General features: G+C 41.3%; 1 protein-coding gene across 1 annotated transcript; it reads left to right on the forward strand.

Moving 5' to 3' along the window:
* The first annotated feature begins 1,431 nt into the window (after nucleotides 1-1,431).
* Nucleotides 1,432-20,773, forward strand: rfx4 (regulatory factor X, 4). Its single transcript, XM_085779505.1, has 18 exons — nucleotides 1,432-1,944; nucleotides 4,257-4,343; nucleotides 4,504-4,564; nucleotides 7,634-7,757; nucleotides 9,148-9,209; nucleotides 9,644-9,857; nucleotides 10,345-10,422; nucleotides 10,523-10,686; nucleotides 11,614-11,714; nucleotides 11,812-11,870; nucleotides 11,997-12,141; nucleotides 12,442-12,536; nucleotides 13,028-13,145; nucleotides 14,745-14,864; nucleotides 15,584-15,748; nucleotides 15,848-16,013; nucleotides 16,101-16,239; nucleotides 19,434-20,773. The coding sequence occupies exons 1-18, from the start codon at nucleotides 1,902-1,904 to the stop codon at nucleotides 19,704-19,706; spliced, it is 2,214 nt and encodes a 737-aa protein (XP_085635631.1). The 5' UTR covers nucleotides 1,432-1,901; the 3' UTR covers nucleotides 19,707-20,773.
* The last annotated feature ends 256 nt before the right edge of the window (nucleotides 20,774-21,029 follow it).

Raw genomic sequence — 21,029 nt, forward strand, 5'->3', positions numbered from 1 at the left:
ATGCTTTAGGTTGAGATAACGACCTTTCATGTGATAAGCAGACAGCTGGATGTCACACAACAACAATGCTCTGTGGCAACATATAGAAAAATAGAGAGCGACCGCTTCATTCATGTCAACGTGGAGAGAAAGTTGCTTTGATTCGTACGGTTTCCTCTTTTAAAAACCGGATCCTTAATACCACCAACATGTCGTATGTGGCGTAACCATACCCCCCACTCGCACACACACACACGACCCAACTGGGGCCTTTTCACCGAACAAAAGCAGTACACATCCGTTTGTGTGAGGAGAGTGTATGAGAATAGGAAGAGTGGAAGAGGCTCTTGGTGGCTGCACCTGTCCTATTTTATGAGGCTCCAATAAGCAGATAACAGGATGGAGAGAAGAATGTCCTCTGAGGGAGATACAGACTCCACCTTCGCCTTATTTGACAGAAATTAATTAGATCCTCCTTTGAGATCACGGCTTTGCACCGGTCTCCATTTAGGCCTTTGAATATTGACTCATTAAAGTGCTGTTAAACTGTGAAATCCTTTGTCAAACTCCAATTATCTGTAAAGATGCATCAAAAATAGTTCTCCTCTCTTCGCTCTGTCACTCATCTCAGCAGCTCTCTTCCTCCTATTTCACTCTGAATGGATGCACATCCCCTGTTTTGTTTTTTGTTTTTTTACAAACTAAACTGCGACCCTGTGCCCAGTTGTCCCATGCCATGCTGCTGCCACCCTGTCCCGTCCTTCTTCCCAGGTGGCTGCATGCACGGTGCGTGTCACTGAGTAGCAGCGTCGGTGCCCTACGCCTGCGCACTGGAAGAGAAAGTCCTCCTTTGCTATCCATGGTGTGGTGAGTAATTCAGCCATAATCCGCCTTTCTCCTCTCCCCTCTTCTTTCCCCTCTCCTCTCCCCCTCTCCTGTGGTTCCATTCATATTCTAATCACAGCTTTCCCTTCTCCAGCTCTCAGGCACTCCATCAGAGCCCTCCCAGCCTCGGGCTTTGCACTTTTACTTCCCCCCCTTTGTGACCGTTCCCTCTTCTCAGAGGCACACCAAAAATAAGGTTGCCACAGCAAAAGAGTGAGCGAAAAGAGGTGAGAACTGTGTTTCAAAAATAAAAAAAAATTTAAATCACACTTGTGCAGTTTCATAACATGTTTGGATGCACATCGGAACGAAATGACACGTTGACTGAAAAAAAAGTTATGGTGGAGATGGTTAAATAGAGGAATGAGGTGATAAACAAAAGGAAAACTGGCAACAAGTGTCTGTGAGATGTGAAACGGGAGGTAGAATCAGGAGGAAAGTCAGCAGCGGCAGTTGTGCGGTGCAGGGATGTATGTTTATTTGGAGCTCGGGTGTATAAAAACGTATTAAATGCCATAATGGAAGACGGGGAGGCCACAGTGTTAGGACTGCGTAGATCTAAGCCTCTTTTTTTTTTCGTTGGGAGGGAGCTTTTCTTATTCAAAACAGCCCCACAAAAGACTTCCAGTGAGCCTTGCCACATCCCCATCTGACTTGGGGCCATTCATCAGCCTTCCAAGCCTATCAATGACATGTCCCCATCAGGGCTCCTATAAAATCAGCCCCTTTCCCATGAAACATCAGCAAACATTTTGACGGGTCTGGCTTTCCCCCCGCTGGATTTCTGGAGTCTCTACCCCCCCGACCCTCCTCCTCCTCCTCCTCCTCCTCCTCCTCTTTCCTCCCTTATTCCCACCTCCCCCCTCTCTCCTCCGCCAACACCACCCCTCTCTGGGCGAACCTCAGATCCTCAACATCTCCTGTGACGGGCAGTGGTCACGGAAACACTGAGCAAGACAAGGGGAGAGCTGCCGAGGAGGGGGAAACGTGCACTAAGCCATTTTCTTGGAGGAGCCGGTGTTGTTGATGGGAAGAGGATGCATTGCGGGCTGCTGGAGGAGCCTGATATGGATTCCACAGGTCAGTCCCGTTCAACTCCGCTTCTTGTTGTGGACACCGTTTGGAAAATCCAGCTTCTGTTCAGAGACGCTGTGCGAGTTTCTTGCTGCTGCACTTGTTGAGGTCTCAAACTTTTTCTCTGTAGTCACTGAGAGGAAGAGGCTGTGGATGCCTGGCTCTTGATCTAAACTAAATTTTCTTGGTGGTATTATTTTTTTTAGGATTACTCGCATTATTTATGAATGAATGGTTTCATATCTATGGGAAGTGTAATTATGTTGCACATCACAGAGAGCAGCGAGTAGTCCTTAAATCTACAGCATTGGCCTTTTTTAGTGGTTTCTTGTTGAGGGGGGGGTCTGATCAGTTAAAATAAACTGTCCTGACCGTTAGTAGTGGAGAATTAAAAACAAGTGCACATCGTGGTGCACTTGAAAGCATCATACACCTGCTCTGTGGGATGTATTTTTTTAGTTTTTGAGTCCACACATCAGTCTAATATTTGTGTGTCTGATCTAAAAGTCGCTACCTTGACTTACAGGAATATTAATGATTAATCAACCATCTTGACTAGAGGATTGACAAAAACAAATTGTGTTTTGTCATTTCTGCCGAGAAATTATTTATTGAAAATTAAAAACAGTTGGATTAGGACACTGAAGGAAAACCACATCTGCAGGCAGCTGGTGCAGTGTAGAGTAGTTAAGTCCTGAATGTGTGGTAATAAATGAGTGAACATCCGTTTCACTTGTTGATCAAACTTAATCCAATTATTTAGATCCTCAACTTATCTGTTCCTGTGGCAAATGAAGCTCGAGATCTGAGCCTCTGTGGAGAATTAGCTTCGCTTCAGTGGATTCACTTTTTTCATTCCCAGGGTTTGTTTGTCGTTTTCTATGTTTTGTTTTTTCATTTCTTTATTTATTATGTAGAAAGAAGCTAATTGTGTCGGTAAATGACGGGAGATGTCAGTAGTGATTTATTAAAGTTGGATTTTTTTAAATTGTGCAACAGGCAGAATGATTTACATGTTATGCAAGTCAAATGCTAACACTAATAATCAGCAGTTATACAAAGGCTGATGACAATCGTAACCGCTCAACCGGAGATAATTAACAATAAACCTCTAATAATGATAATAATAATAATGATTTACCATAAAAAGAGAAACCAGGTCTGTGTTTGGAGGCCGTGGTCATAATGGGTCTTTTTGCTGTCAGCACGTGCCAAACATCTCGATGTCGATCGTCATCGAGTGCAAACTTCTAAAACTTTTCAGTATCTGTGACCTCCTGTGAATCCCCCCGTGGGCTGCACCAACAGGTCGTCCTGCCAACAGTCTGTCCTAGCAACAGCTGCTATGGTGACTGTTGTCAATTCACTTACAGAAAAAAAAAAAAAAGATTTGCACATTTTCAATAAATTTTAGGTGAATATTTTTTTATTTTGTGTAATAGGTTTTTAATTACAGCATGTTTATATAGTGCTGTGCATACTGTGCAAATGCCTGAGGCAGTTTGCTGTTCAACAGTTTTTTTATTCACCAGTTCAATAGAAAATATTCTACTTTTTATTCCTTCTCTGTGTTTGTAAAACATAATTCATAAAACGATTTAGAGCTTTGAAATCAACAAGAAGAATATTAATCACACACGCAATTTCCTTCTTAATTACATTTATCAAATACTGAATACTTTTTTTGAAAACAAATAAAAGAATTTTAAATGGATTTCCACTCAGTCTGGCAGTTTCTACATGAAAGCTTTGGTGTTTTGCTGCAGCCCCGTCACAGAAAGCACACCAGTTGAGCTATTTCTAAGTAGAAATTAAAACTGCACAATGGCCTCTATTCCACCAGACTGCTTCAGTAATGTGCACAGGCCCTTTTAAGCAAGTGTGTATGCTCGTAGTCTCCTGGGAACAATGCTGGATTCCTGCCGTCTTGGTGAAAACATCTTAAATAGAGCCATGGCTGCTGCGCTGTCCATACAATCGATTGTTGTCAGCTCACCCAGTCACACAAGTGACATTTATAGTGTGCTGTATAGGCAGCGACTTGCCCTGTTTATGTAAATAAACCTTCAGAAAGTGAGTTTTTTTATTTGACAGTTTGGTGAAAAATCTGCAAAACAAGGAAATAGAGGGAGACTGCTGCTGCTGAGTGATGTCGATGAAAAGTGTCCCCTGTTATAAAAATCATCTTCTGCTTACCAGATTCATCCTTTCATGTTTACTTCTTAAATGAAAGTATAAAGTAGGCCCAGTTTTTTTCTGTGTGGTACTCAGAGTTGATATGTGGTCCTTTATGTGTTTTGTTTTTTTGTTTTTTTTAGAGAGCTGGATTGAAAGATGCCTCAACGAGAGCGAGAGCAAGCGATACTCCAGTCACACGTCTCTGGGGAACATGTCCAACGATGAACGTAAGCAGCACTAAACACTAAAACTACTGACTTTGACCTGCTGTGCTGTATATTCCTCAAAGGACACCTGTTAATCTTATAGTCAAGTGTCATGTAACATTTACTGTGCAACAATAAGTGTTGGTTTTATATCAAATCCTAAATGTATTGTTTGTTACAGATGAAGAAAAGGAAAATAACAGAGCCTCTAAACCACACTCAACACCAGCTACTCTGGAATGGTAAGTTATTAACAACACATCTGAACGTTTTTGCTTTCATTCATATAAAAAAATTAATTAGATAATGGTTGGTGAGAAAATGTAAAAAACAAAACAGTTTTGTATCAAACAGCAGGAATGAAAAGCAAATATAGAAAAGTATTGTAAAAAAGAATGTGTTTATTTTAATACATTATTATTTCAAATGAAGCTTTCACTCTTTGTATGGAACATAAACAGAATAAGTGCACAGTGAACCCATTATATTTTGCATTGATAAAATGACACATATGTAACATCCTATTTTTACATTGTGGTTCATCATTTACAGCCAAATTAGATATAAATACTGGATTTAATTTAATAGTTTTGCTTGACATAAATAGATGACACCATGAACATCAGTGTCTTTACACACTGGTTTCATTTCTGATCTCATGTTGATAAAGGTTGCTGCTTTTTGAAATATGGCATTTTTTATGTGACACATTGAACATATTTATATTTTGATTATTAATAGGAAATGTAGAACAACAGTTGTTTTGTTTTTCACACCTTAAATCTTAAACCTAGCATCTGATAATGAAGGTCAGATCAGATAAGAATTTATGTATTAATTCACATGCTGTGTGTGTATAAATTACAATCCGCTCAAACTTCACAAGAGTCTGCATGTGTCTGCCTGTTGCACGACCCCGTGGTTAATGACACCTTTTACTGACTAGTATTCACAACACCCATGAGCTTAAATGAATATTAATAGTGATTTAAGTAGCTCTGTGGGGGGCTAATACCCAGAGTGAGCAACATGAGTGGAATCAGTGTAGCTGATATTATATAGAGAGGCATTGCAAACATAAAAGTTGTATAATAATTGAACTAATTAAATTTTATCAGGATGTTGCATCAAAAGAAAATAATGCCTCTATTTTTTTTTTCTTTTAGATAGAAGGACATATGATTGTATCTGACTGTCAAAAAGCTTTATATTTAACCCAGAATAATACACAGTGCCCATTAGGCAATTAACAATTTTTAAAAATGCAGTTATATATAAATTAATGTGAACATTAGGACTACTGACTGCAGTTATTTTTGGCTGTAAGACATTGATCGGGTCAAAGAGATCACGTTCCTGCTGGAGCCTCATACATTATGTTCCTTATAAAATGTTATACTGTAAAAGAGGCATTTATATACTGTTGGTCTTTGAAATACAGTAACAAAAGCTGAGAAAGACATAGAAAACAGTGTAAGGGAGCGTAAATTAACCTCGTCCTAATCCATCTGTTGCCCCTTTAAACATTAACTCTCTGCTTTACTGAAGTGACCTGGTCCACATGACAGTTTCTATTGTTGAATGCTGACGGGCTACAGGTGTTTAGAGAATGGACATTTAATTTTATTTGAAAGAATTCAGGCATTGTTGTTCCTACTTTAAAATGTTATCAGAGGAGGAGTCACTCCAAATATTCAAAAACTGTATATAAATATATTAATTATTCCATTCAGTCCACAACAACTGCAGACTAGTAAGCATTATCTCTGCTGTTTGAATTAATTTTAAAACGTGCAGGTTTTTTCTAAATGTATATATAAAAAAAGATCTCAGTAGCTTTTAAAAAACAAACATCCTACTTACATGTCGGAGTGTACACAAAAGTGAGCAAATACATTCTCAAATTTAGAAAAAAATGCGTGTAGTTAATATGACGTCAAAGATCACGGGTAATGTGTCCCTGAAGGCTCAATTGTAAATCAGTTATTTCATTGTTTGCCCCTTTATTGCGTACACAGATGATTATATGTGTGTTCAGTGCTAGCTGGCCAACATGTGTTTGTGTTTGTCAAACTGTGATAATCAGATGTTTCATTGACAGTAAAGAGGCGTTTCAGCTTGATTAAATGTTTTTTGTTGTTGGACCATGAGCAGACAGAAGCCTAAAGTATTACAGACAGATAGTACTAATTGATTATCAAGTATAATAGTATAATAATAATTTTCAAACCTTTATTTTAAGCTAAAAGCGTCATCAAATACAGGCTAGAGTATGAGCAATTTCAGAAGATGAAGTGATATAAAACCATTACAACCAGTACCAGACTTACAGATATCCAGTTTCTGTGATTTGAGGCTTTTTTAGAAACAAACTGTTGTGCATTGTCCACGTAGCAGCGGAAATCTATACCATGTGTACTGTACGCCTATTTCATGAACTCCACAAAATAAAAGGGAACCCATAATAGATCCCTGGGGGACGCCAAGAAAGAGAGTAGCATGAGAGGAGGCATCCCCAAACGTAGCATAGAAGCACCTCGCTGTTGCAAGTAAAGTTTTACAGACTTTTGTGACTAATGTGTTGGGGAACAGTCACAGCAAAATACAATTCAGTAACTCTGACAACTAAAGACAGTAAATGTTCTACTTTTAGAGGAACCTGCAGCTTTAGAAACGGTGTCAAATCAATTCAAATCATTGCAATTTTTTATTTTTCACACATAAGTTTCTTTACCCCTCTTGTCACAGTTGTGTAGGACAACACTAAAACTAACACAACTTTATATGTGCAGAAAATAAAACAAATTCAAATCCATACACACACATGATCACAGTAAAAAGTTTAATAAAACACGTAAGTATCAGGATGCGTCCACTACAGTCGTTAAATAAAGAGGACTCAGGAGGTTTAGCTCTGTAGTGCTCTGTTACCTCTCTGTTCACACCGGAGCAACTGGTGATGTATTTGTTATAGGAATGAAATGTGTTAAAGGTCTGAATATAACAGATGAAAAGTTGTGTGTGACTGACTGCTGAGGATGAGACAGCAGCTCCTCCGATTGCGCTAGCTAACTGTAAAATGTCTGTGTAGCTGCTTTAACGCACGTCTGATGTGAAGTGCTGATGTGCAGGTGTGGCGCTGCTTTAACGAGCATGAGGATGAGGTTGCTAACACAATAATGTCTCCTAGCAGTGAACTCCTGCACATTTTTTGATCAATGTTACCAGTAACTTTACATCTCATTAAGTCCACCTCACATTAACAGCTACTTCATTTTTTGGATACTGATGAATCTCATTGTCCCTCACAGGCTAGAGGAGAACTATGAGATAGCTGAAGGTGTGTGTATCCCCCGAAGTGCCCTCTACATGCATTACCTAGACTTCAGCGAGAAGCACGACACACAGCCTGTGAACGCAGCCAGCTTTGGAAAGGTAAGAGTCACAACTTCATTGCAGATGAAGGTTTAACGGTGTGAAAACTCAAATCAAAACTCATCGTCAGACTCCATGAAGGTCGTAAACTCAGTGATCCTATCGTGATGTGTATCTGCTCTTTGATACACAAAAGTCCAATGGTGGAGATTTTAGTCAGAGAATGAGTCCACAGAAGAGGATGCAAAGCAGCAGTGGGATGTTATAGCCCCTATGGAAGCAATAATCTTATCCAGTCCATCAGCCATAAGCACTAGTCTGATTATTTCATGCCTGGGTTGGTTTTGTGCTGCAGCTCTGTGCTGCTGCTGCTGCTGCTGCTGCGTTGAAGTAATATCGACTGCAGCTCAGTGTGAAGCAAAGCTCATGCGGCCGCTCACTGAACACATAATCTAGAGCCAAAGGAGATGTGCTGCTTTCGTCTGTTCCCACAACCCCGAGAAGTTCCTCCTCCGCCGCCGTTCCTCCTACCCCCAGCCCCTGTCCCCTGTACCCTGGACTCTGGCCCCAACCCCCAACCCCCAACCAACCACCCGGGCCCACCCCCGCCCCTTTGCAGCTCCTGTCGGAAGATATTGAAAAAGAGAAGGGGCCTGGATTAATGTGTAATTAAAGGAAATTTGGAAGGGTGAGATGTTGCGGAATGTTAGATCAGTGGCTGGAGCAGTGTGGGGTGTCCTTTAGGAAGGCTTCATTGATTCAGGACAAAAAAACGAGAGAGGGCCCGGACTGCCTCCCTGTCTGCTCATTTATCAAGCAGGGCCTGACAGAAACTTCACAGCTTGGCCTCTTTTTTCATCCCACACAATGGAGAGCTACACTGTTTGCTAAAGTTTCTGCACCAGGAGCTGGACTAAGGAGCCAATCTCTTTTGGACAAAAACAGAGGAGAGGAAGAAGGAGGGAGTGGAGAAGAGAAAGAGAGTAAGAAGGAGAGACAGGATGGGTGGGTGGGTGGGTGGGTGGATGGATGGATGAGGGGAGACTGTTGATATAGAAAGAAAAAAAAAAGTAATACCCCTGGATGTTATAAATGGATGTCGCTCAGAGCTTTTATTTTCCTCACAGACCTCCCTGTGGACACAGTTAGACAAACTTTATTAAACGCTTTCCCATTAAAAAAACAGGTACAGTACTTCTGTACAGTTATATACACCGTTTTATTGTCTGTTTAATTGTAATTTAAGTACAATTTTGTAGCGTTTTCTTCCAAAAATGTCAGTGATATTTTAAGCAGATCTTATTTGACTCCATTTCAGTCTCTTTTTATTTTTGTTCTCTATTACAATTGACTGAAAGGCTGTGATGAAATCGATATAACTCCAAAAGCAAAAAAAAACTGAAGAGTACTTCCTGCTCACTGACTACTTTTTCTCTCCTACATTGGCCAGATCATAAGGCAACAGTTTCCAGCGTTAACTACCAGACGACTGGGGACGAGAGGGCAGTCCAAGTGAGTTGGTTTAGTTTGGATTTTGTTGGAAACAATCTGATCGTTCACTTGTCACACTTGTCCAAATATCCACACAAAAAAACACCACCAACAGCAAAACATAGCGAAACAGAAGCCACAGATTCATCTCTGGTGATATTAGTAAAGAATCGTTAGATGAAACAACCACACAAACTAGATAGATAGATAGATAGATAGATAGATAGATAGATAGATAGATAGATAGATAGATAGATAGATAGATAGATAGATAGATAGATAGATAGATAGATAGATAGATAGATAGATAGATAGATAGATATAGATACTTTATATATTTTATATAAACTGTGTGTTTATATAAAATTTGACATTTTCTCAATCTGTTTTTGATAGTAGTTCCTACGTCTACGTGAAGAGGGAAGACTAAACTGTGTCCTGTCTGTTCTCCTCAGATACCACTACTACGGCATCGCGGTGAAGGAGACCTCTCAGTATTATGACGTGATGTACTCCAAAAAGGGAGCGGCGTGGGTGAACGAGACGGGGAAGAAAGAGGTCACCAAGCAGACAGTGGCGTATTCACCGCGCTCCAAACTCGGGACGCTCCTGCCAGAGTTTCCAAATGTCAAAGACCTAAATTTGCCCGCCAGCCTGCCAGAAGAGAGGGTAAACAGGAGTTTTAAAAGTCCATCCTTACACCACCACCCCCCTCCTACCCCTGTCATCCCTGCTCTCGCTGCCATCGCACCATCTCTGCGCCCCCTCTGGCTCTTTTATCTGGATTTTCACTGGGTTTGCGTTTAGAGAAGGACCCTGAGGATTTATATGCTGGCTCCTCACTAACTCTTAATCTTTTGGGGGAGATAATAAGATCTAGCGATGGACAAAGGACAGGCACTAGCTGTCCGGCTTTTAAAAGAGGGGCCATGATTTTAAATGGTTTGTGTTTTGCTGATCTCTAAAGCTCGTTTTATATTACTCTTCTCCAGCCTGGACCTGTTACATGTATTTATTGTGGGTCAGATGCTTTGTGTAAGATTTATTTTCTTGTTTTTCTACCACTGTTTTTTTTTTAGTTCCCCCCCAAAAGAGGGGGGAAAAAGCCATTTAAGATTGTGATGCAATTAGATTAATACTCTGTTGTTGTCCGCAGGTGTCGACCTTCATCATGATGTACAGAACGCACTGTCAGAGGATACTGGACACTGTTATTCGAGCCAACTTCGATGAGGCAAGGCGTCTCTGTTGTTTTCTACTAAAACCCTATACAGAAAGTTCAACTTGTATCTCCTGTATAATTAAACCTCACGGTGTGTCTGTGGTGTCTGCAGGTCCAAAGCTTCCTGCTGCACTTCTGGCAGGGGATGCCGCCCCACATGCTCCCGGTGCTCGGCTCCCCCACGGTGGTGAACATAGTGGGTGTCTGTGACTCCATCCTCTACAAGGCCATCTCTGGGGTGCTGATGCCCACCGTCCTGCAAGCACTGCCTGATAGGTGAGTCAGAACGAAACTTTCACTTTTACTGCGAGTGGCTTTTGTTCCGTTTTAGCGTCTGTGGTGAGTAAAACTGGATGTGAGTGAATAACATGACCAGTCATCATCTCAGATGTTACTGAAATTCACACAGGCATCATGTGTAAAGAAAAGTGAAAGAAAAAAGAAAAAGATCATTGACTTAATCTAGATTTTCTTTTATTCACACAGTAGCTGAACTTTTCAGTTTTCATTTTTCAGAAACTTTATCCCAACACTGTCATAGCAGTTGCACAAATATGTTGCACATGCAGGTTACTTTTCTTTCGACTTCTGTCCTGTTCATCCCAAAGCAGCTTTAAGTCTGGAGACAGTGCTTCTTTTCCATCATGTCAAGGCACTATCTAGTTTTTCTTCTAATCTTTTGGTTTATTATCTTTCTCTGGAACAAACCCCACAACAATAGTTTGGTCGATTCCTGTGTGATACCTTCCTTTTCTCACTATTCTTACATAGTAATATTTATATCTCTACCTCCTACAGTACAGTATTTTACTAACAATATGTCAGGGGATAACACATATTTGTTCCAAAATGCCCTTTGTACAGACAGAGTATTTGTAAGTCATCAAGTCTGAGCACCTGTTTTCTATGAGATGTACATGATTTTTCAGTTTATGCCACACTGGACTTGAAACTTCACCGAAAACTGTAAAAATGGAGCTGTTGTACAATGTTTGGCTCGTGTGTTTTTCAATGACCTGACCAAAGAACAAACTTTTATTTTCTAAATATAAAACTTACAGAGTGAACTAAAGCTGCTGCTTCATTCACCGAGTTGAGTCTCCTTTAAAAAACAGCTTGTGCATGTCTTATTACACCGTACTTTTTCACTCTGTCGTGCTGCTATGTTGCTAAATCTGTTTCTGTTTTCCCTCGTTTACACAGTTTGACTCAGGTTATACGAAAATTTGCCAAACAGCTTGATGAGTGGCTCAAGATAGCACTTCACGACCTTCCTGAAAACCTGAGAAACATCAAATTTGAATGTGAGTATGAAACGCACGTCTAAAGGAAATACAGATTCTATATTTTTATTTTTAGACATCTCATGTAAATTGTTGTTTCTCCTCTTTTGTTTTCCAGTATCGAGGAGATTTTCTCAGATTCTCAAGCGGCAAACATCATTAAACCATCTGTGTCAGGTGCCTATCGTGTACTGAATGTTCTTTTTTTTTTAATAAAATGAACCATATGAACAAACAGAGACGATAAGGGATATGGATATGCTTGTGTGAGTAATAATACTGTTGGTATCTCTCTGCTCCCAGGCGTCCCGGACTGTGATAAACAGTGCCGACATCACCTTTCAAATGCTGGAGGACTGGAGGAATGTGGACTTGAACAGCATCACCAAGCAGACACTTTACACCATGGAGGACTCACAAGAGGAGCACAGGCAGCTTATTATCCACTGTAAGTCCAAACACACACACACACACACACACACACACAGAATTACACTTAACTTCCACACAAACAACACACCGGCGAGGGACAATCATTCCCACGGCCGGCAGAGTCAAAGCATTAATGATGGAGACCAAGAGGTTAAGTAAGTTCACTCTCCTCTGAAACACCCCTGCGGAGCATCTCCAATCACCGGTCCTGACGGGATCAGGGGTCACACTTACGCAGATAATGTTGCATAAAGATGCCACTTGTGTGTTTTTTCTCTCTTTCCTATCTCACCTGACCCTCTGTCTCCCGTCACAGTGTATCAAGAGTTCGACCGTCTCCTGGAGGAGCAGTCTCCGATCGAGGCGTACATCGAGTGGCTGGACTCCATGGTGGACCGCTGTGTTGTCAAGGTCAGACAAAAAAAAACAACAAAAAAAAACTCTTAACCCCTCATTGTTTAAACATGGTCTGACTCAGCACGTTTTTTTTTTCTGTAAAGTTTAGTTTAAGTGAAGTTTAACCGTCGGTCACGTATTTGCACAGCAGATGACTTTGCCCTTAAAAAGACACCTGCAGCTGAAAGCCACTCGTCTCTGCGTGTCTTTTCTTCCCCTGAGGCACTTAACGCTGCAATCCTCTCAGTTAATGATGTCTTCAAGCTTCCCATTTGCGTCCATTATGGCCAGATATGGGCTTGTAAAATTTGGTCGCCCCGGCAACGTCTTGGACTGCCCAGACAATAGTTCAATAGGAAGGCGTGTCCCCGGGGGCAAATTAAATAGTTGACTTGTTGACATGTTTTTCGTTCCTGAGGGTTAAGCCCCAATACGGACCCAGGGGTTAATTCTACCCCGGCATCCCGACCCTTCCCCCTCTTTTCTCATGGAAATGTTCTCTCTAGGTGGCGGGGAAGAGGCCCGGGTGCCTGAAGAAGGTGGCCCAACAGTTCCTGCTGATGTGGTCGTGTTTCGGTACCAGAGTTATCCGGGATATGACCCTCCACAGCGCGCCCAGCTTCGGTGAGCCGCTGATGCTTTGTCATCATTCCTCCTCTCACGCGACAGACAGGAAACACACAACTCTGAGAGTGCGCTGACAGAATAGTTGGTTGTGTCGTCAACATACATAACACACACACTGATGACACCAGCAAAGCATGACTCAAAACTCCTCTTCCTGAAAATTAAACTCAATTGTTTTATTCTCCAATCAGAAGAATTAATCGGATCTACCTCTAAAAGTTTTATAAATAGTTTAAATTATCATTTTACATTTTTGTAACCTGTTTCTAAAAAATTGAATTGAATTGAATTTGAATAATAGATTAAATCATACAAAACATGTATATTTTATATCACTTAACCACCCAGACAAATGACTTTCTATAGATGAAATATATTCACATCTAAAATTAAAACAAATATGTAAAAAAAATTCTATATGAAACCTGTTAGAGATTGGAACTATTTCATTTATTTTTCTAGCCTGTAGGCTACGAATGTGTATGTTTATGTATGAATGGTAATGTTGCAGACATATGTTATATAAATATACATCCTGGCATTATGTGGATATTATGAATACCATAATATCCACATTGCATTCATGTTCCCAGAATGTAAAGATAAACATAAAGCAAACAATCAGAAAAACATAAATAAGCAAATAATACATTTATATACATATTACATTTTACATTTTTTAAAATAAACTTATAAATTGTAAATATGTTACACTGTATAAGAATTAATCATATGTATATTATTATTTTCAGTATTTGTACACATTTAAATTTTACTATGGATATTGCATTTATTTCATAAATGTGTACCTTTGTATATCCAGACGATGTTTTTTATGTGATAGTGATGTACGTGACACACATGGCCACATATTATGTTCCTGTTTGGGCAGGGATGTTCGTCTAAAAAAGCCATGTAGTCCAGACATTTTCAGTTTTCTGAGATTCTCAAATGAAGACAGAGGAGAAACAAATAAAACGTCTCCTGTTTTAATGATTTGTTGTGTACGACCAAGGTTTGCAACAAGTGCAGAGCTGTGAAAATGAGAGAAAAGAAAATGGCTTCTCTTTCCTGTACTTGTGTCCTTTGGCCCTGTCTGTGAATATCAAAGACACAGCTGGTTGCAGTGTTTTGATAAAGCAGGTCTCTGTGCACAAACAGCTAATTAACAAACGCTGCCCCTCCCCGCTCCCCGACGTGTTTGCCTGTCTTTTCCATTTTATGACCGGTCAGTATTACACCCCGCTCCCCTGAATAGCCACAAGTGTTTATTATGCACACGGCGGCGGCAGCGAGCGGCACAATGACACAATTGTGACACTCCCTCACATGCCTCAGTCTCATCTTCCGTGTGACCCTGAGGTCGGCTGACATATTTCTGGCACTGAGTCGGTACACGGAAACAAGCACACTCACTTTTTTTTCCTTTTTTTAATAACAGCTGCCGTGCTGTGAGTCAGGATGTGATGTCATTAAATAGATGCTTTTTGAAATGCCTCAGTCTTGACGGTACACAGGCTACTTTTTTTTCTTTTTTTCTGCCACTGAGACTCTTTTTATCACTGTTGATTACATGTCCTGTGTGTTTGTGCGCAGGCTCCTTCCACCTGATCCACCTCATGTTCGATGACTATGTGCTTTACCTGCTGGAGTCGCTGCACTGCCAGGAGAGGGCCAACGACCTCATGAGGGCCATGAAGGGCGAGGGCAGCACAGGTGAGGCCGCAAAAATCCCTCCTGTCCACATTGGTCAAATTAGGAAGTTAATTTGTCTCGATTATGTCACTGGACAATTTTCAAGACAATGAAGTGGGATTTCTTTGAATCTTTCACATTCACTTTTCAAGCACAAATTACAAACACATCGGATTTTGTTAGTTCAGAAACTCAATAGCTTTAGGTTGTTGAGGACAAAACCTCAGCAACCATGTATAATTTTTCCCCCAAAAAATTTTCAAACGTATTCAGTTAATTGATAAAATTACATAATTACTGAAAAATCAGCACGATTCAGTAACAAAGACAATCATAAGTTGTTAATTTCTTTCATATATCTAATGTATACATATATCTTTCTTTTAAAAATGAGCTGGTTAGTATTTTCTATAAAAAATACAATATAAAGTACCAAATCTGTCAAATTACTCTTTTGTTTTGTTGCATAGTTTTTGGGCCCAAATTCTATATATTTGGTGTTAAGAGCACAAATGAGGTGGTTTTCTCTCTTAAATCCATTTTAGTAATGCATCACACATGTAGCGGTAATAATTGCCTTTATCTTTTCATTATTAGGCAGGTATTATGTTTTTATCCTTATTTTTTACTCAATGAACATTTTCATTTCATGCGGTCTATCCACCTAAACACCAAACATGGCGTCTCTCCCTTTTATTATTATCTATTTCTAATCGTCTGTTCTCTCCTCACACCTTCAGCAGAGAGAGAGGAGGAGTTCACTCTGACAGAAACCACTGCCACCTCCCCGTCACCTGCTGGCTCCTACTCTCCTGCTCGCTCCGTTCACTCGGTGGGCGTCTCCTCCGCCAGCTCGCCCACGGCCGCCGTGTCCCCCGAGTACACCGGAGTCACCGCCACCACAGGTGAGACAGGCCTCAACTACAGGGTTTTAACAGGTGTCACTGCACGTAGTTCCTGTGCGCCAAAACACTTTTCTCTGTGTCTATATATGTGTCTACCAGGCGCTGTTCAGTCATATACCTGGTCCCTTACATACACAGTGACAACAGCCGGCGGCTCCGCTCCAGAGGCCGGACAGCAGCTGTCCTGTATGAGGAGCAGCGCCCCGGTCCCTCCGCCATCGTCCACACACCGGATGCCAGTCTACACCCACAGAGAGGAGCATGGGTAATTATCGCTTATATAATTCAAGTAACATTGATTTAAATTATTTATTTGTATCATTTATTGATATATTGTCCCTGCTCTGTCCAGGTATACTGGTAGTTACAACTATGGCAGCTACGCCAACCAGCACCCTCACTCCATCCAGAGCCAGTATCCAAGTCTGGCCCATGAGCCGGCGATCCCAGCCCCCCTCCACTACTCCGCCTACCACCGCTCGTCTGCACAGGTCAGTCTCAGTCACCTGGAGGACGGGTTCAATAACAACAGTGGAAAACAGTTTGTGAATTTGCTCAGTGAATTTAAATCCATTTGAATTCCTCCCCACAATCTATCTATGCATTACTTTTCAAATATATAAAAATAAATTTACTAAAGAAAATACTGCAACGCAAACCTCTTAAGAAGACACGTTAGATTCAAAGATCAGTTTAAGCATCAGTTTTGAACAGGAGGAGGAAGTACTTAGATCATTTACTTCAGATGAAGTAACAAAACCACTCAGGAAATACTCCATAATACAGTAACTTTTTAAAAAATCCTCAAAAAAGTATATTAATTAACTTCGACATTCATTAGTATAGGCGCTCATCTCTTTCAGAATATTATGTTATTAAATGTTAAATTGTTTGATTATTTCTGTTGATTGCATGAGCTACATTTGAATGTTGGCAGTTTTAATCACTTCATATACTGTTGGGTGGTTTGATCTCTAACAGTTTATATGAGTAACATATTAATCTGTAATGTAATCATAATGTGGTCAGGAGGTAAATGTAGAGGTATTAGAATATAATGGAGTAGAAGTGTAAAATAGCATAAAATGGAAACACTGATTAGATTTAAAAATACTTCATAATTACCGGTATTCTAAAATATATCTTAAATATATGTATTTGATTAAACATGTGGATCGTCTCTCCAGTTGTGAGGGCGGTGGAAGTTGCAGATTGTCCATAGAGAGGGACGACATGTCACATTACTCACATGACACAAGCATGTTTGGATATGATGTGTGAATATGCGGGTGTGAATGTCTAAGGCACAATACAGAGCTCTGTTTGTGCAGCTGAGGTATCTGGATACAGAAATATAAGCTGAAATCTTGCCGTTTTCTTTTTTATTTACCCCAGTAGCTTCTCTTGTAAAATGATTCTTGAACATCAGCAGAAAGGCTTCTCTAACTCACAAAGAAGATTTTACCCCTGAGAACAGTTATATTGAGATGGAGTCACTGATTCTACAGCTAATGTAGCAACTGGTGTGGGTTTTACGCCTTTGATGGTAATTTCCTGTCAAGGGCCCTCCAGCCTCCGCTGGCTGTATAGTGGGAGGAGGAGATCAGCTGAGCCTCAGCGCTCACAGCGTTTTCTAAAAGTCCCAGAATCACCCTTTTCCACACAGCGGAAGCAGACAGTGAAAGGTGGCTCGGCCGGGGCCAAGAGGGGCCCTGCTCTGTTACTCCTCTTTCCAGCTTTCAATAGTCTCTTCATCTGTTTGAGCCAGTAGCCACAGAGGAGGGCAAGGGGGCATTTATTAAAATATTGTTATTCAATGGTCTCTTTTCTGCTTGTGAACAAGAGGCAGCTGAGCCGTCTGCTCTGCTCTCTGACCTGCACTGACTGTCTTTTTCCATGCCGTGATCCCTCATAATGGAAGCGACTGTCATGTTTATATTTAGTGAGAAAAGGGAAAAGGGTCTCACTTCCACTTTTTTTTTTTAAGCCCGTCTGAGTTTAAATCGGGAATAATGAAGCAGCTTTGTCCGTGTGAGCGGCTGGAGATGGATCTGAAACGGACAGAAAACTTTGTCAAATCTCCATCTGTTCAATTTATTTTTATCATCAACAGGCCAATTTCATTACGCCTGTTTGTGGCCGGTCACCATAGGCAACGACAACAAAAAAAAAAAAGAAGAACACTGGAAAACCTTTTTTACAGCTTGCGTCTAATTTTCTTAAGTGGCTTAATTTTCTATTTTGACCGGTCTGGTACAACTTGTGAAGCAATTTCCCCCGACAGGAAATTACCATTGGCAGGGTCAGTTCACACCCAGTGCCACATGGTTAACACAGCATCAAATATGATATCAGCGGGCTGGAGCCGAGGCTGAGGCTGAGGCCGGAGCTGAGGCCGGGGCTGAGGCCGAGGCTGAGGCCGGAGCTGAGGCCGGAGCTGAGGCCGGAGCTGAGGCCGGGGCCGAGGCCGGAGCAGAGGCCGAGGCCGAGGCCGGAGCTGAGGCCGAGGCTGAGGCCGGAGCTGAGGCCGGAGCTGAGGCCGAGGCCGAGGCCGGAGCTGAGGCCGGGGCCGAGGCCGGAGCAGAGGCCGAGGCCGAGGCCGGAGCTGAGGCCGAGGCTGATGCCATGTAAATGCTCTGTGAGATTCAGTGTTTCAGCAACTGGAGTCAATATGCCGCTGGAAGTTGCACACAGTAGTTATATAGGTCTGTGCTTCCTAAAATCTGACTGCCTTAAGGACAACAAGTGATTAAACAATTCAGTATTTTTGCACCAATTTATTCCTGGGTACCATTTGACACTTCATTAAAGGGATAGTTCAACATTTTTGCCAAATGCACCTATTGGCTTTGTCAGATACAGCCTGCAGCTGGTTGCTAAAGCTCAGTAGGCTAGAAACTACTCAGACTTGAACAAAAAATGATTTATTAAACTCACGGGGGAGAAAACAACTTGGAAAGCCAAAACCTGTGCAGGAACACAGAGCACAAGCACAGGGAGTGAACGCAGACGAGCCAATAAGGGACAGTGATAAAACACGGAGGTAAAATACACAAGGGAGAAAGGAGACACAGGTGAGACACGTGAGGTTATCACAGGAAAACAAGACAGGAACTTCAAAATAAAACAGGAACTAAACAGGGAACAAAAGACAGACTGACAGAAACAGGGTTAAAGCGTTGGTCCTGGATCTGTCTAGACATGAACATCTACCTAACATCACCACTAAAACTGTCTCATTAAAATGTTATATCTTATATTTTTCATGTCTGTGACGATTTGCCATGTTAGCGTGTTTATATGCCAAACTATTTATTCCCTGGGACCCAGCCAAGCTAGCTGTGCCCCTCTTCATGCGAGGCTAAAATCAATGCTGGCTTTGATAATAAGTTTATAGTTTGAATCACAACTCAAACAAAATGCGAAACATGCACTTGTTCCATCTTCTCCAATGTGTTAAACTGATGCATTTCTATCGTATGACACAGGCTCAGATGGTTTGTTAGACAGAGGAAGACATCTGAATATATCATCTTGGTGTCTGGGAATTCATTTTTCACCAATGATTATTCAAGCCAATGAATCAGCAGATTAATTAGTTATATAAATAGTTGGTAGTTTATTTTACACTTAGAGAAGACGACTTTACAGCATCATTAACTTCTCTCCTCTCCCTCTTCTTCAGTACCAGCTCAACGGCCAGATGTCTCGGATGGAGCCGTGCTTGATGGGCAGCACTCCTCGGCTGCACCCCGCACCTGTCGCCCCCCGGTGGCCAGACGTCTCACCGGCTAACAGCTGTTACACCAGCCCACCTATGCATTCATCCCGCTATGCCACCTCCGGGGACATGTACTCTCCCCTGGGCCCACGCAGGAACTCAGAATACGAACACTCGCAGCATTTCCCCGGCTTTGCCTACATCAACGGAGAGGCCACCACAGGCTGGGCTAAATAGCCTTTTTTTTTTTTAAAAAGGAAGAAAAAAAAGATGTGGAAAGCCATGTTCAAGCTCCAGGCCTGCCAGACTGGTGGATGCAAAGTCTTAAAACACTTCCAATCAAGTATATCAAATAAGGAGGAGCAGAGAGTGGAGAGTACCAATGCAAGGTATTAGCAATCATGGTATGGACGTACTGACAATTTGAAAAGACTCATTACATCAATCACACTGTGGTGTAATTGATTAAACACATCTCTTCAACTACTGATGGAAGAAAAGATATGAAATCATCACACAGATTGTCAAAACTTGCAGCAAAATCATTTGAAGAGTGCAATGCTGCTGCCAAGCTGTGCCTTTGTTTTTAGGAATGTACACCTCTGCCACAGTTTCCCCCCCTCGTCGTCGCTCCCACTAGACATCCCACAACCGTCGGTCAGTCACGTCTCCGTCTGACGGATCACGTGTGGGTTTTTTCGAGCCGTTATGGACACCAGTACAATCTCAGCGACACCACTGTCTCCTCTCGTCGCCTCAGCACCGCGCAGCAGTGAGCTCGCTGCTGCCGATTAAACCTCAGTCTGCTGCAGGATGATAATGAACTGCACTGCCTTAAACTCCTCCCTGGACACCAGTTACACACAGTGGCGCGAAGCCAAAACAAAACATCACAAGTGACACATTATGAACTCGTGAAAATTGATCTGTGTGTTGAGGTGTCTTTATCTTGGATAGTGTGTTTTTTAATGATTGAATGCTGTGACTCTGAAACAACTGTGCGAGTATATTCTGTCGCAAGCTTTTCTGCTGTTTTCCTGTGACAACATATATATATAGTATGTATTTTCTGTAACTTTGTAACATGGTGTATCCTTTATTTTCTATGTTACAATTGGTACTTTGTTCTCTGTTTTGTATGGTTAGTAAAGGACGCATTAACCTAGGGTTGTGTGTTTTATAATGCACTCAAAGCTACTGAGGACCTATTACCCTATGGGTATTTATAAAAAGGGAAAATATCAAAGTGTACAGTAACATGAAGTCTAGTCACTTTTCTGTAAATAAAAGCACTGGAAACCGTTTGTGGTGACTGTTAAACTATCACAGTTGAAACTGATGTGTATGTGGGAAAAATATTGCCACATAAATAATTTCACAATCTAAAACATGAGTCATCTTTGTCAAATTGTCTTCTTTTTTTTTACTCTGTCCATTCCTGATCTCTATTTCTTCATATTATCTGTGGATAAATGCACAAACTGATGCACAAAAATGTTAAAATGGTAAAAACATTGGTGGATTTCTTTGTCATGATGGCTTCATAAGTTCTGACGCGTG

Source organism: Trachurus japonicus, chromosome 6 (genome assembly GCF_045865225.1).
Source record: "Trachurus japonicus isolate A0001 chromosome 6, Traja_1.0".
In the NCBI taxonomy this organism is placed as follows: Eukaryota; Metazoa; Chordata; class Actinopteri; order Carangiformes; family Carangidae; genus Trachurus; species Trachurus japonicus.

Bases quoted from the DNA above. Each gene is read 5' to 3' on its own strand.
- rfx4 (XM_085779505.1), top strand. From the start codon at position 1,902: ATGCATTGCGGGCTGCTGGAGGAGCCTGATATGGATTCCACAG. The intron at 4,565-7,633 runs GTAAGTTATTAA...TGTCCCTCACAG, and splicing joins ACACCAGCTACTCTGGAATG to GCTAGAGGAGAACTATGAGA. The intron at 9,858-10,344 runs GTAAACAGGAGT...TGTTGTCCGCAG, and splicing joins CCAGCCTGCCAGAAGAGAGG to GTGTCGACCTTCATCATGAT.